We start from the raw sequence: 15,547 nt of genomic DNA on the forward strand, positions 1-15,547 counted from the left end.
AGTACCTACCAACCTGGCCTCAAAATGGATATTGAGAGTATATTAATGAGGCATTTGCCATAATAAGTAAATGCACTACACATACAGATAGACAAAACAAGTGGATCACAAAAGGAAACAATGTATCTGGCATAATATTAAAGATTTGCAGTGAATAAGAAAACTAAACAAATTGCTGAAGTTCAAATTGTGAATACAAAAAATCTACAGAAAAGTAATAAAATGTGCAGATACACACACTGTCATTAAAGCCATTATCAAATCAGAAAGCGAGACTAAACAGTGTCACAGATCATAAATATGAAAATAGGACAGGCAAAGAACAGAAACAATGAACATTTAAATCAGATGAAACAATTTTCTACAAGACAACCTAGAACCAGTAGCAAATACATTTTATAATTACTTCATAAATGTTTGTAGAAGTATATCAACTACCCTCTCAGCTAAAGTAACCAATTCTATGACCGGTTTAAGAGAAAAAAAGATGCCCATTAAATAATTCAATACAGTTATTCCCAGGTTACAAGGAAGGAAGTAAGCCCTCAACAGGATAGCGAATACTAAAATCCCAGGTGTACGTGGCAATTCAAACACGAAAACTGGACTGTCATCTGCCTTTAGCCACTGAGTAACATATCTGTGACAGGAGGATTGTTTCCTGGAAGTTTGCAAATCATATAAGTCTACTGGCACCACAAACAACAGTGATCTCAAGGAACCCGAAAATTCCACACAAGTAAGTATTTTACCAGTGATCTCAAAGGTTGGGTTGGGTTGTTTGGGGTGGAGACCAAACAGTGAGGCCATCGGTCTAATCGGATTAGGGAAGGAAATCAGTTGTGCCCTTTTAAAGGAACCATCCTGGCATTTGCCTGGAGCTATTTAGGGAAATCACGGAAAACTTAAATCAAGATGGCCAGATGCGGGGTTGAACAGTCATCCTCCCGTATGCAAGTCCAGTGTGCCACCCACTGCGCCACCTCACTCAGTGATATCAAACGTCTTTGAATGTGTATCGTATGATAAGAGTAATGAAGTTTTTATTTGGCTCACAGTATGCTTCCCAGAAGTCAACACTGATTCCAGAACAGTTAATCCACTATCACTGCAGCACAAGTACTAGAGGTAAGGAAGAAGTAACAGTTGTGATATTCTGTAACTTATCAGAAGCTCTTGATTTACTAAATTATGAGATGATACCTGGGAAGCCGAAAATTCTATGGGGTGAGAGGTATTGCACACAAAATGTTGAAATCTTACTTGGCAGACAGGTAACATAAACTAACAGGTATCAGATGAAAGAAGTTATAAATACTTCTCGGACATGACTATCCAACATGATGCATGACAAGGAAGCATGCTTTGGCCATTACTCTTCTTGGAGTACCTCATGATGACCTTCCTGGAGATATCAACAAGAAATGTCTGATCTGCAGATAACGCAAATACACTCATGGACAAAAAAATTGCTACACCAAGTAGGAGTTGTGCAACATGAACAAAAGTTGGTAGGTTTGTTTCTACATGTGAAAGATGACATCTATTCACATTTCGTGCCAGTCACATAAATGCAGCACTAGCAGCGCCACTACCAGATTGCAACTCAGGTTTGCTTCAAATACATGCTGTAATGGTAGTGACCATTAGTTACCTTTGGAAATAAACGTCGTGACTTGATGTTAGTCAAGAATGCCTCTAAGGCAACAAAGATGCAATTATCAACACCACGAGAAGCTGGATGCTCCTTCTGCAATATTGCAGAAAGACTTGGCAGGAATGTAGCCACTGTACATGATTTCTGCCAGCAGTGGTGATGAGACTGTATGGTCGCAAGAGGACCGGGCTTCGGACGGCCCCGTGGCACTACCGAGAGTGAAGACCATCATGTTCGGTGTATGGCTCTGGTGCATCATATTGCATGTGCAGCAGCAAATTGAGCAGCATTTGGCACCACAGTAGTACAATGAACTGTTACAAATCTGTTACTTCAAGGACAGCTTCAAGCTAGATGCCCTGTAGTGTGCATTCCACTGACCCAAAACCACCACCATATGTGGCTTCAGTGGCATCAAGCGAGAGCTAATTGGAGGATACAGTGAAGGTCTGTTGTGTTTTATAATGAAAGTTTGTTCTGCCTCGGTGCCAGTGATGGGCGTGTGTTGGTTAGGAGGCGGCCAGCTAAGGGCCTGCAACCAGCCTGTCTGTGTGCCAAACATACTGGACCTACATCTCGAATTATGGTCTGGGGTGTGATTTCATACAACAGCAGACTGGTTATCCCACACACTCTGACTGCAAAATTGTATGTCAATCGGATGAGTCAACCTGTTGTGTTGCCATTCATGATCAGCATTCCTGGGAGTTTTTGCAACAGGATAATGCTCACCCATATACCATTGTTTTAACCCAACATCCTCTACAGAGTGTCGACATGTAGTCTTGGCCTGCTCGATCACCGGATCCGTCTCCAATTGAGAACATATGGGACAACATTGGATGACAATGCCAGTGTCATTCACATCCAGCATAAACCGTCCTTGTATTGACCAACCACGTGGAACAGGCACGGAGCTCCACCCCACAAGCTGACATCCAGCACCTCTACAACACATTGTATGCCTGTTTGCATGCTTGCATTCAATGTTGTCACTGTTACGCCTTCACAATTGCAATGGCTTATCTCTCACATATATTAACTAGATTTAATTCGCTACATGTTGCAGAAATAACACTAAATTTTTAACAATTAATATCTCAAACTATTTTTCTATGCATACTTCCACTTCATATGTAAAATGGTATACAGCTACGGAGAAACACTATTAGTACGAAGAAAATGCAAACCACCCAGAAATCGGCAGTATGATGACCAACATGAGAAGCTGATCGAGTTTCAAAATTCAAAGTGCTCAGCATTTTAACACTTTGTATATACAATAAATCAATTATAGACTAGGGAATATATGTCAGTTTAAAAAATCCGTACTAATATTATAAATGTGGAAGTAACTCTGTCTGTTACTCTTTCACGACCAAACAGTTGAACCAATTTTGATTAAATGTAATATGGACATAGACTGAATGCTGAAGAAGAACACTGGCCACTTTAGAAAGTGTGTAGTACAATTTATTTGTTCATTTGTTTGAATAAAAGGCTGTGAAATATGGAACAATAATTACTCTTTGAAAAAACTATTTATTCTTTGATTTTTGAACTTTCTCCCATTCCTGAAAATGCATTCATTGTTTCATATATTCTATGTAATATGATTCAACATAATAAATATACTGCTTCACAATCTTCTATGTGTTTAATCCATACTTCATTACTAATATCAGCCACAACCCCATCGCATTTTAGCCGTTGAGCATCACGCATCTCTTACAGCTTCTGAGGTGCTTGAAGACTCATGACGACAGCGTCATTTAAACACTGCACAACAAAGAGAGATACATCTGTACCTTTACATGTGGAACATGGAGGGGCTTTTGGTGAGATGATATTTGTGTTCTATTAATTATGGAATAATCAAGAATATAATGCACACTTTCCGATTCAACGTAACAAAATTAATTATGTACCTACATATCAGCACTGCATAATTTTTTTACATACATCTTTACACCACTATACACATTGACACTTATAAATTACTAGCTTACTTACCATCACTGATCATAATGCAAACACTGATATGCGAGCGCAGCTGGGGGTGATGGCTGGTAAAGAATATAAAAGAATGATCCACTGGAAACTGAGATCAGTATAACAACGGGCAAGTTGTTGAGATAAATTTAACTTACACATTGGTGTGCCTGTACAACCGCCTTCCAAACTTTGTTATACAGACAGTAAACACTAATGTCTTTAAACACAATGTTAGATAAATATTGAAAGACAATCCAAAGTACTTCAAATTTTATAAACAGTTTATGTTTTAAATGGCAAAATCAATAATTTGTAAAAACCATGAAGGTTATACTGTAAAAGTCACATGTTTATTATTGTATGCTTAGTTCTGTATATACACAAACTAGTGGCATGGTGCTATAACTACATAAAATTGCACAATGATAATGCCCTCATGACACAGTTCATGGTGCAATTAATTTACGAGTACAAAAATAGTGAAAGAGATCTTATTAGCTCTGATAATTCTCTCTTTCGACGCTGTGTCACTTTCAAAATCCTAGTTTTTATTTTTTTTTCATACAATTAAGAAAAGAAATATATACTTGTCAAGTTTTACACATGACATTATATACTGCATGTGGTAATGAACTGCGAGGCAATCATTGATAAAACATTGTACTACTGTAAATGTGTATAACATTACTGAATTCCTAAAATCTGGATAGCCTGAAACAAATCAAGATATAACATCAGAATTAATATTACAAGCACAAGAACAAGATAAATTCATATCATTCTAGTTTTGCATATGGCAATACATATCACTTGTAATGAATTGCAACGAAATCATTGAAAACATTATCATGTAAACATTACACAAAATTCAACAAATTGTGCTGCAATTTTAACAGGAAAAGATAATGATTTTGGCACCTGGTGTTTTTTTTTTTTTTTTTTTTAATATAATTTAATAACATACCTGGTGAGCAGTTAAAATCCCTTGGTTTTGCAACTGACATAAGTTCTCTTTCAGAGTTGATGCATCAGAATTTGCCAGTATTTTCTGAAAACATGAGTAACGTGGGAATACATTGAAAATATACATTTATAGACACAATATGGCAACTAATATGTACAGTACGAGACGGAACTTCTCTGACAAATACCTACTCTCAGGAAGAGAAATGTTTAGTATTGCCGATACACACTAATAATCGTGAAAGTAATGACACTATCCACTCTCAAAACTATTAGTTCCTTCTGTAGGGAAAACAGGATAGGTTTGGAAGGTTGAAAAACTAGGAAAGGTCATTCAGACCCTAAGATGACATGAATCCACCCATAATCTGTGCAATCTGCTTTTTCTTTTTAATCTTTCCTACCTAACTCACTCTCCTCCCCAACGAAGGAAATAATATTTATCCATATTCATTATCCAAATTTGACTTCTGACAAAGCAATGTGCATAAGAAAAATGCTAAAACACACTGTTACCCCTTTCCATGATGAAGTGGTTCAAAAGGAAAGTATACAACTTTTAATAGAGCTATGCAGTATGGTATCTAAAGCAAATATTTGGTCGATAGCTGTTTCAGATTTCCTGAAGCGAAACTAATGATAATTTTATGTTCGTGTTTACAGAAACCTTAGTAATGTACAAGTTCCTAAATTAGTTTCTACAGCTAACAAGCTTGTCTAAAGTAAATTTTCATGTACAGTTGCAACATGTTAAATGAGCTACACTTGTGAAACAATCCGGCCGTATTCTGAAAACCACAAAATTCAGGAACATTCATTAACCATTTCTGTCACTTCGACCACAAATGAAAATCAAGGCATGTGGAATAAATAAAAAATTGAATTATTTGTAAGCAAATACAGGCTGCTAATTAAAGAAAAGGTTTTGTATTTAAAAAAATATTATGAACCATTTGTGTAATTATAAAAAGTAAGTCATAATCAAATAATGGAAAGTCCAACATGGAATAACAATAACACGGGAAGAATAGGCTGCTACTCTTCATGTAGAGCAGGCGCTGTGTCGCAAACAGGTGCAATGAAAAGAATACTAGAAATATTAAGCTTCTGGATTAGGTCCCTCCTTGGAAGTAGAACACAACACACATTCACACAAGAACAACAACTTTTACACACACAGCTACTGTCTCCAGGCACTGAAGCCCGACTGCACGCTGAACATGAAAATGCTAAGCCTATAAACATTAGGTTATGCTTTTTGAAATAATGGTCTATTATGAAACTTCCTGGCAGATTAAAACTGTGTGCCCGACCGAGACTCGAACTCGGGACCTTTGCCTTTCGCGGGCAAGTGCTCTTGCAGAAGTAAAGCTGTGAGGGCCGGCCGTGAGTCGTGCTTCGGTAGCTCAGATGGTAGAGCACTTGCCCGCGAAAGGCAAAGGTCCCGAGTTCGAGTCTCGGTCGGGCACACAGTTTTAATCTGCCAGGAAGTTTCATATCAGCGCACACTCCGCTGCAGAGTGAAAATCTCATTCTGGAATGGTCTATTATATTGAGAATCGTACTGGGTTCATGAACATAGCAGATATGCTGGCTACATACACAGTTCATGCAGCTGACTGAATTTCAGTGCTCCTTATGAAAAATTTTACAACAAAATGGATGTTAGAGGTCAGCTGCATTGAGCATAATCCTCAGTCCACAGACATCAATTGTCCGTGGAATACTGATGATGCTCGTGTTTAATGGCACAAAGTTTATTCAGTAATTAAAGCAGATTCTCTCTTAAGGTCACTGATGGTTACAGAGTGCAAGAGGGTCAACTATGAAATTTTATCAAGCAAACACACAAGGCAAACAAGTGGTATCATGGGCTGGGAGGCCATAGTCTACACTCACCTGAACTCACTTCTAGTATCTGATTAGGGAACACTAAACAGAGCACCATATGAGAGAAGATCCAAAAGTAAAGAGAATTCTTAATCTGCAGGTGGATGGATGGATGGAGAAGGGTAGTGATGCATTCTTCAATCAGTTGCCTGTATTACACACTGTTTTGAAACAATTTATCAACAGTCATTCTAAAGTGAGGGGTAGTTAGGTTGGCGTGATTGTTTTTGTAGACATTATTTCATGTTTCTGGTGGTTCTAGAGGTATACACACACACACACACACACACACACACACACACACACACACACACACATACAATGTGGCTGGTGGGCAGTGTGTCCTCTCCTTATCAAATTCCTGGCCAGGAGTGTGATGGTGAATGCTAAGCATATTGCAGAACAATGCAAAAACTGCAATGGGCCTCTCAGAACAAGTGGTACAGGATCCTTAGCACTGGAGTCATCTTGCTGCATGATAATGCTCAGCCACACATGGCTCAGACACTAGAGCTCCTGCAAGCATTCTGATGGAAGATGTTTGATAATCCATGCTACAGCCCAGACCTCACTTCCAGTGACCTCTGTTCCGGAATCTTGTAAACATTTCAATAGATTTGGAATTAAATTGGGCTATGTTTATGCTCACAATCCCAGGGAAACATACTTTATGGAAGTGCCTTGTACACACATTTCTCCTACAAGTAAACTCCATAAAATATACAAGTTGTTCTGTATTATAGATTCAGTTCTGACATTATATTTATAACAACAATAATAACAAGTATAAGGACACAAATACTCTACATCCAGACGCATAAATTGATGATCATATATTGCACTATGCAGTAACTGGCAACATGTCATGAATGTTAAATTTTTGCGACTCCTACAAAAATGAAATGACATGATACAGCTCTTAGAAATTCCATACTTGAATGTAATGGGGAAAAAATAAAATAAAATAAGACTCTTACACCACTGTATTAATAAATAATGACTTTTCTTTATTCTGTGTAAAATAAATATTATTTTATCTGGTTTGATCTTTATTTAGCAGCTACAGGGATTATTTTCACCTCTATATCTCTACTACTCAAACTGACTTATGGTGTATGGTAGAGGGTACTTTGGGTGCCACTTTGTCTTCTCCCCTTTCCTGTTTCAGTCACGAACGATGTACAAGAAAAAGAATGTTCATAAGTCTCTATGTGAGCTCCAATACATCAAGTTTTACCTTCATGATTTTTTCCACTAGATATGGAAGAAATGTATTGGTCAACTCTTCTAGGAACATACACCCAATTTTAACAGTAAACGACATGGTGCCACATAACGCCTCTCTTGAAACACCTGCTAACTGGAGTTAGATTACAATCTTTGTGATGCTTTTGATCTTACTAAATGCATTTTCTTCTTTCCATCTTCTCAATCAGTTCAGCCTGGTCAGGATTCAAGAATGAAGAACCATATTCAAGTAACAGTCTAACAACGATTTTGTGAGCTACATTCTTAATGTTTACACTATACTTCCTGAGGATTCTTCCAATAAATCTCTGTCTGACATCCACTTTTCCTTCACTTATTTTTATGTGATCATTCAAATCTGAGTAACTCCAAATGCTTACTATCTAATATTTAATGGGTGCAACAGCTTCCAGTGATTGTTTGGAAATCAGGTAACCATACAATTAAGCCCCTCAGATTATTTATACACAATGTGTTACATTAGTTTATGCTGAAGGTCAGCTGCCTATCCCTGCATCAAACGTCTATCCTCTGCTGGTCTTCCTAAATTTTGCTATGATTTTCTACTCTTCAAGACAGTCACAAAGTTGGCCTCATATTCCATAAGCTTGTATTTTCTTCATTAAGTGACAGTGTGTAAGTATACTGAATGGATCCTGAAATTTCTACCACACGATTCTAGTATCTACTGCCTACTGGGTCTCATCAACAGAGCCAGCTGGGTTGCACATAATTACTGTTTGTGGAAAATGTGTTGATTCCTTCAGAGTAGCTATTTGTCTCCATATAGGTCGTAGTATGCATCTGTTCAACAACTTATCTTGAAAAATGGAATGACCTGTATGTTTTTCCTATACTTGAATGTTTAGTTGCTCAAACAACAAGTCGAAGAGGAATAAGTTCAGAATTTTTAGCATATTGCAGCCCCGTCAGAAACTGTGATAGACTAATATATTGAAAAATCCGTCTCAGTTGCAAAAATTTCCTGGTCTTTACCCAGGTTTTGGCTAGATTAATCTAGCTTTCTTCAGAAGCATAAAATGCCAGAGTAAGGCACAGTCAACATTAAAAATAACCTATTGTACCATGGTACCATGTCGACTTAAAATTACTTAACTGCAGTCTAGTCCCGGCATCACTTCACCACGCGGTCAGTTGGCAGTGGCAACTATGTTGGCACTGATCGTTGCATGCGGAATTGCACTGAGCACATAGCAACTTGTGCACATGCGCATACGGAGAGTCAACGCTGTATATCATTGGCTGTCTGTATAGCACGTGTTGGGAGCTGAAAACCATAATTGTAAGCAAACTAAGCATTATGTAGATGAAGTCCCTAAGTGTATTAACTATACGCAAATTATATTAAATGGTAGGAAATTTACTTGGTTGGTTATATAAGGTTTCAGGATAACCTTTATGACTTTAATCACTTATAGTCATCGTGTAAAGTATCCCCACCAAACGTGACTAATAGTGGGCACCTTACTTGTCTCACTTATTTAAAACCTTATCATTATCTGTGATTTAATTAGGGTGTAACTGGGCGTACAGTGCCCATCATCACACTGAACTACTATTGACCAACATAGATCAAGCATATTAATTAAAGTGTGGCGGAAGGTACAACATCTCCATCATAACACTTATGTGCTATTGACCGACATAGGTCAAGTGTACTAACATATAATCTAGAATGCGTCTTTGATGGGAATAACCTTCCACAGGTAACATTGTAAGTCACGTGATGTGTGTGTAACATTATCGTTACCATTGAAAGGGGAAATATTTAAAGCAACTAAGTTTTACTTTACTGTGCTGCATAATTGTTAAATTCAACTATAATGGCGTCCAAACTCTTGTGAAAGAGTAGTGGGCCAAACTTAAATTTAAAGGGAAGCGTGAGGCTTGATGTCTGAACGTGGTATACGGCGACCAAGAGAAATATGGTGGTCGATGTAATAGGGATAAATTAAACCAAACGTAACAAACATTGGAAACCTTCGAAAAAGTTTTTTTATTTCTTTATTGGATAGCAAGTGTTTAAAAATTTGCATCTCCTCTAGAATATCTAGCCTTGCTCCTTTTACCTCACAGTGCAACAGCTCAGTATTAGTTGGAGGATTGTGTGCATGGGCTATTTGCACAAGGTGCTCGGCGAAAAGTCGAACCCCTTGTGCAGTCACTACTTCTTGTTGGAATATGTTCTTTATATCTTGCTGACAATGCTCTCCCTGTTTGGCCGATGTAAAAGCTAGGGCACTCACCGCATGTGACTTTATAAACCCCGGAGAGAGACAGTTTGTCCTTAGCTATTTTTAAAGAGTGGATTAAATTTTTCTTAAGGCTGTTATTGGTAGCATATGTTGCCTTATAATCATGGTTCTTTAGAATTTGCCATATTGTGTATGAAGCTTTATCTATAAAAGGAATGGAGATTAGGTTCGCATGGTTATCATCCGATGTGGTACCTAATGTAGATGCACCCAATCCTCCAACTAATACTGACAAGGGAACCTCCCCATCGCACCCCCCTCAGATTTAGTTATAAGTTGGCACAGGGATAGGCCTTGAAAAACTGAACACAGATCAATCGAGAAAACAGGAAGAAGTTGTGTGGAACTATGAAAAAAATAAGCAAAATATACAAACTGAGTAGTCCATGTGCAAGGTAGGCAACATCTAGGAGAGGAACAGCTTGCGAGCGCCATGGTTAGCGTGAGCAGCTGCGGAACGAGAGGTCTTTGGTTCAAATCTCCTCTCGAGTGAAAAGTTTAATTTTTTATTTTCAGACACTTATTCAAGTTCAGGCACTCACACATAACCAACTTCGCTCTCCAAAATTCCAGGACATATTTAGATTTGCTTGGACATATGCAGGATTTGTTGGTCTACACACGGAAACATTTGAAAATGTAAAAAACATATGTTTTGACAGAGCACAGGGAAAACTGTGCGACTGTGGAACTGTTGCATTCATTTGTTGCAGTTTATGTGACAAACTCTTACGTTTTCATCACTTTTTTGGGAGTGATTATCACATCCACAAGAAAACCTAAATCGGGCAAGGTAGAAGAATCTTTTTACCCATTCGCCAAGTGTGCAAGTTAGGTGGGCCGACAACATATTCCTGTCATGTGGCGCACATGCCGTCACCAGTGTCGTATAGAATATATCAGACGTGTTTTCCTGTGGAGGAATCGGTTGACCTATGACCTTGCGATCAAATGTTTTCGGTTCCTATTGGACAGGCACGTCCTTTCGTCTACTAATCGCACGGTTCTTTCAATGGTAACAATAATGTTACACGCACATCACGTGACTTACAAAGTTACCTGTGGAAGATTATTCTCGTCAAAGGTACATTCCAGATTATATGTTGGTACACTTGACCTATGTCGGTCAACAGCACATAAGCGTGATGACGGAGATGATGTACCCTCCGCCACACTTTAATTAATATGTTCGACCTATGTCGATCAATAGCAGTTAAGTGTGATGACGGGCATTGTACGCCCAGTTACACCCTAATTACATCACAGATAATGATAAGGTTTTAAATAAGTGAGACAAGTAAGGTGCCCACTATTAGTCACGTTTGGTGGGGATACTTTACACGATGACCATATGTACTTAAAGTCATAAAGGTTATCCTTAAACCTTATATACCCAACCAAGTAAATTTCCTACCATTTAATATAATTTGCGTATGGTTAATACACTTAGGGACTTCATCTACATAATGCTTAGTTTGCTTACAATTATAGCTTTCAGCTCCTAACACTTGATATACAGACAGCCAATGATATACAGCATTGACTCTCCGTGTGTACATGCGCACAAGCTGCTATGTGCTCAGTGTAATTCCGCATGCAACGATCAGTGCCAACGTAGTTGCTGCTGCCAACCGACCGCGTGGTGAAGTGATGCCGAGGCTGGACTACAGTTAAGTAGTTATAATTCGACATGGTACCACGGAACGATAGGTTTTAATTTTTAATGTTGACTGTGCCTTACTCTGGCATGTTATAGTAATTTTATGCTTCTGAAGAAGGCTATATTAATCTACCCAAAACCTGGATAAAGACCAGGAAATATTTCGCAACTGAGGCGGATTTTTCAATATATTAGGAATAGGTTCTTTCACATACTCTATATAGAACTGTATAGGTACTCCATCAGATCCATTTGTGTTTCATCTGTTGAGAGATATCGGTTAATTTCTTACCCTTTGGACACTTATACTGACATCTGTAACTTTAGTGTCCATGTAAAGGAAGAGCTAGCTCCAGGAAATGATTTGCCCTACCCTATTTGGAGATTGCTCATTCGTCTTATGGTGGGTGTTCCTCTTTGCAAGACCAACATGCGAAAATAGGGCATTCTTCCAGGTTATGGAGATACATCCTGCAAGTGCAGAACAACACAAGATCTGGACCACCTGCTAATTTGTCCTCAACTTTAAGAGCCTTGCACAACACAGTACCTGATTGAGGGAAACAACACGGCCATCAGAGTTGCTACCTTCTGGAAATGCTGACTGGACATAGAAATGAATGAATGAATTGCTCAAGGCAGTTTTTGGGTAGGGCCATCAGAACAATATCATACAGATTCTCGTCCCTATCAGCCACATCTACTATCGGAAATCGCATTCTGTAGCCAGTAAGTTATACTATGATACTATGAGATGAGCAGAAATTTACGTGCCACCTTCTCCAAGCTTTCTCGGAAATATGTGGTTATGTGGTAGTGTGATTTGAGTTGTGGACAACAGTCCACAAGATCCATTTGTTAATCATTAATCACTTTGTCTTGCAATAAATATATTGGACACTAACAAAAATAAAAGAGCTTCATATTGCACTTTCAAGATTACCTGTACATAACGATGTTGGTCACTTCTCAGCAATGGCAGAATTGCTGCTGCCATATGCAGGATTTTTGTGCGTAGACAGTGGTCAAATATTTCTTCAAATTTCATGTAGTTAATGACAGGACAAGTCTGCAACTTCACAAGGCTCTCAAAGCAAGACAACTTCTGTTCATTTGTTAATGGAAACTCAGCTGAAAAGTAAAAGAGATTTATATCATACATGTTCTGCTTTTGAAATGTGGGCTGGGTATGTACTCCACCTACCTTTTATGAAAGGTTGAATTATGATGTAATTCCATGCTTGTATTAGCCCAGAGCAGCCCATGATGTGACTGTGTTCTGTAAGTTGTGGCAGATATTCTTCAAGTTCTAGCATCTGTAATGCATACAGCATGTAAATAAATTTAAATTACTCTATTTCCTTCTGGTCAAAAGAATTTGAAATGCAGTATTTTCACTAGGGAAAGGTACTACATCACGAACATTCTGTGTTGTGGTTGGATATAACAGAAGTGGGATATCCCTGTTACCGTTGTTATTATTGTTGTTGTTGTGGTCTTCAGTCCTGATGCAGCTCTCCATGCTAATCTATCCTGTGCAAGATTCTTGATCTCCCAGTACTTACTGCAACCTACATCCTTCTGAATCTGCTTAGTGTATTTATCTCTTGGTCTCCCTCTACGATTTTTACCCTCCAATGCTAAATTTGTGATCCCTTGGTGCCTCAGAACATGTCCTACCAACCAGTCCCTTCTTGTCAAGTTGTGCCACAAGCTCCTCTTCTCCCCAATTCTATTCAATACCTCCTCATTAGTTATGTGATCTACCCACCTAATCTTCAGCATTCTTCTGTAGCACCACATTTCAAAAGCTTCTATTCTCTTCTTGTCTAAACTATTTACCGTCCGTGTTTCACTTCCATACATGGCTACACTCCATACAAATATTTTCAGAAACGACTTCCTGACACTTAAATCTATACTCAATGTTAACAAATTTCTTTTCTTCAGAAATGCTTTCCTTGCCATTGCCAGTCTACATTTTATATCCTCTCTACTTCGACCATCATCAGTTATTTTGCTCCCCAAATGGCAAAACTCCTTTACTACTTTAAGTGTCTCATTTCCTAATCTAATTCCCTTAGCATCACCCGACTTAATTCGACTACATTCCATTATCCTCCTTTCAAGACCCTGTCCATTCTGTTCAACTGCTCTTCCAAGTCCTTTGCTGTCTCTGACAGAATTACAATGTCAACGGCGAACCTCAACGTTTTTATTTCTTCTCCATGGATTTTAATTCATACTCCAAATTTTTCTTTTGTTTCCTTTACTGCTTGCTCAATATACAGATTGAATAACATCCGGGAGAGGCTACAACCCTGTCTCACTCCCTTCCCAACCACTGCTTCCCTTTCATGCCCCTCGACTCTTTTAACTGCCATCTGGTTTCTGGACAAATTGTAAATAGGCTTTTGCTCCCTGTATTTTACCCCTACCCCCTTTAGAATTTGAAAGAGAGTATTCCAGTCAACATTGTCAAACGCTTTCTCTAAGTCTACAAATGCTAGAAACATAGGTTTGCCTGTTCTTAATCTTTCTTCTAAGGTAAGTCGTAAGGTAAGTATTGCCTCACGTGTTCCAATGTTTCTACGGAATCCAAATTGATCTTCCCCGAGGTCGGCATCTACTAGTTTTTCCATTCGTCTGTAAAGAATTTATGTTAGTATTTTACAGCTGTGACTTATTAAACTGATAGTTCGGTAATTTTCACATCTGTCAACACCTGCTTTCTTTGGGATTGGAATTATTATATTCTTCTTGAAGTCTGAGGGTATTTCGCCTGTCTCATACATCTTGCTCACCAGATGGTAGAGTTTTGTCATGACTGGCTCTCCCAAGGCCGTCAGTAGTTCCAATGGAATGTTGTCTACTCGCGGAGCCTTGTTTCGACTCAGGTCTTTCAGTGCTCTGTCAAACTCTTCACGCAGTGTCATATCTCCCCCTTCCTCTTCATCTACATCCTCTTCCATTTCCATAATATTGTCCTCAAGTACATCGCCCTTGTATAGACCCTCTATATACTCCTTCCACCTTTCTACTTTCCCTTCTTTCCTTAGAACTGGGTTTCCATCTGAGCTCTTGATATTCATACAAGTGGCTCTCTTTTCTCCAAAGGTCTCTTTAATTTTCCTGTAGGCAGTATCTATCTTAACCCTAGTGAGATAAGCCTCTCGATCCTTTCCATTGTCCTCTAGCCATCCCTGCTTAGCCATTTTGCACTTCCTGTCGATCTCATTTTTGAGACGTTTGTATTCCTTTTTGCCTGCTTCATTTACTGTGTTTTTATATTTTCTCCTTTCATCAATTAAATTCAATATTTCTTCTGTTACCCAAGGATTTCTACTAGCCCTCGTCTTTTTACGTACTTGATCCTCTGCTGCCTTCACTACATCACCTCTCAAAGCTACCCATTCTTCTTCTACTGTATTTCTTTCCCCCATTCCTGTCAATTGTTCCCTTATGCTCTCCCTGAAACTCTGTACAACCTCTGGTTTAGTCAGTTTATCCAGGTCCAATCTTCTTAAATTCCCACCTTTTTGCAGTTTCTTCAGTTTTAATCTACAGTTCATAACCAATAGATTGTGGTCAGAGTCCACATCTGCCCCTGGAAATGTCTTACAATTTAAAACCTGGTTCCTAAATTTCTGTCTTACCATTATATACTGTATCTGATATCTTCTAGTATCTCCAGGATTCTTCCATGTATACAACCTCCTTTCATAATTCTTGAACCAGGTGTTAGCTATGATTAAATTATGCTCTGTGCAAAATTCTACCAGACGGCTTCCTCTTTCATTTCTTACCCCCAATCCATATTCACCTACTATGTTTCCTTCTCTCCCTTTCCCTACTCTC

The 15,547-nt window shown here is 38.5% G+C and overlaps 1 protein-coding gene across 1 annotated transcript in view; it reads right to left on the reverse strand.

Annotated features, from left to right (window-relative positions):
* Nucleotides 1-3,980: 3,980 nt before the first annotated feature.
* Nucleotides 3,981-15,547, reverse strand: part of LOC126456929 (uncharacterized) — a 274,891-nt gene continuing 263,324 nt past the window's right edge. Inside the window, exons 24-27 of the mRNA XM_050092863.1 lie at nucleotides 12,894-13,005; nucleotides 12,633-12,820; nucleotides 4,617-4,700; nucleotides 3,981-4,363 (exon numbers count right to left, since the gene is read on the reverse strand). Of these exons, the coding sequence (XP_049948820.1) occupies nucleotides 4,337-4,363; nucleotides 4,617-4,700; nucleotides 12,633-12,820; nucleotides 12,894-13,005 (411 nt within the window). The 3' untranslated portion in view covers nucleotides 3,981-4,336. The remainder of the gene's footprint in view (nucleotides 4,364-4,616; nucleotides 4,701-12,632; nucleotides 12,821-12,893; nucleotides 13,006-15,547) is intronic.

This window comes from Schistocerca serialis, chromosome 2 (genome assembly GCF_023864345.2).
Source record: "Schistocerca serialis cubense isolate TAMUIC-IGC-003099 chromosome 2, iqSchSeri2.2, whole genome shotgun sequence".
NCBI classification, from domain to species: domain Eukaryota; kingdom Metazoa; phylum Arthropoda; class Insecta; order Orthoptera; family Acrididae; genus Schistocerca; species Schistocerca serialis.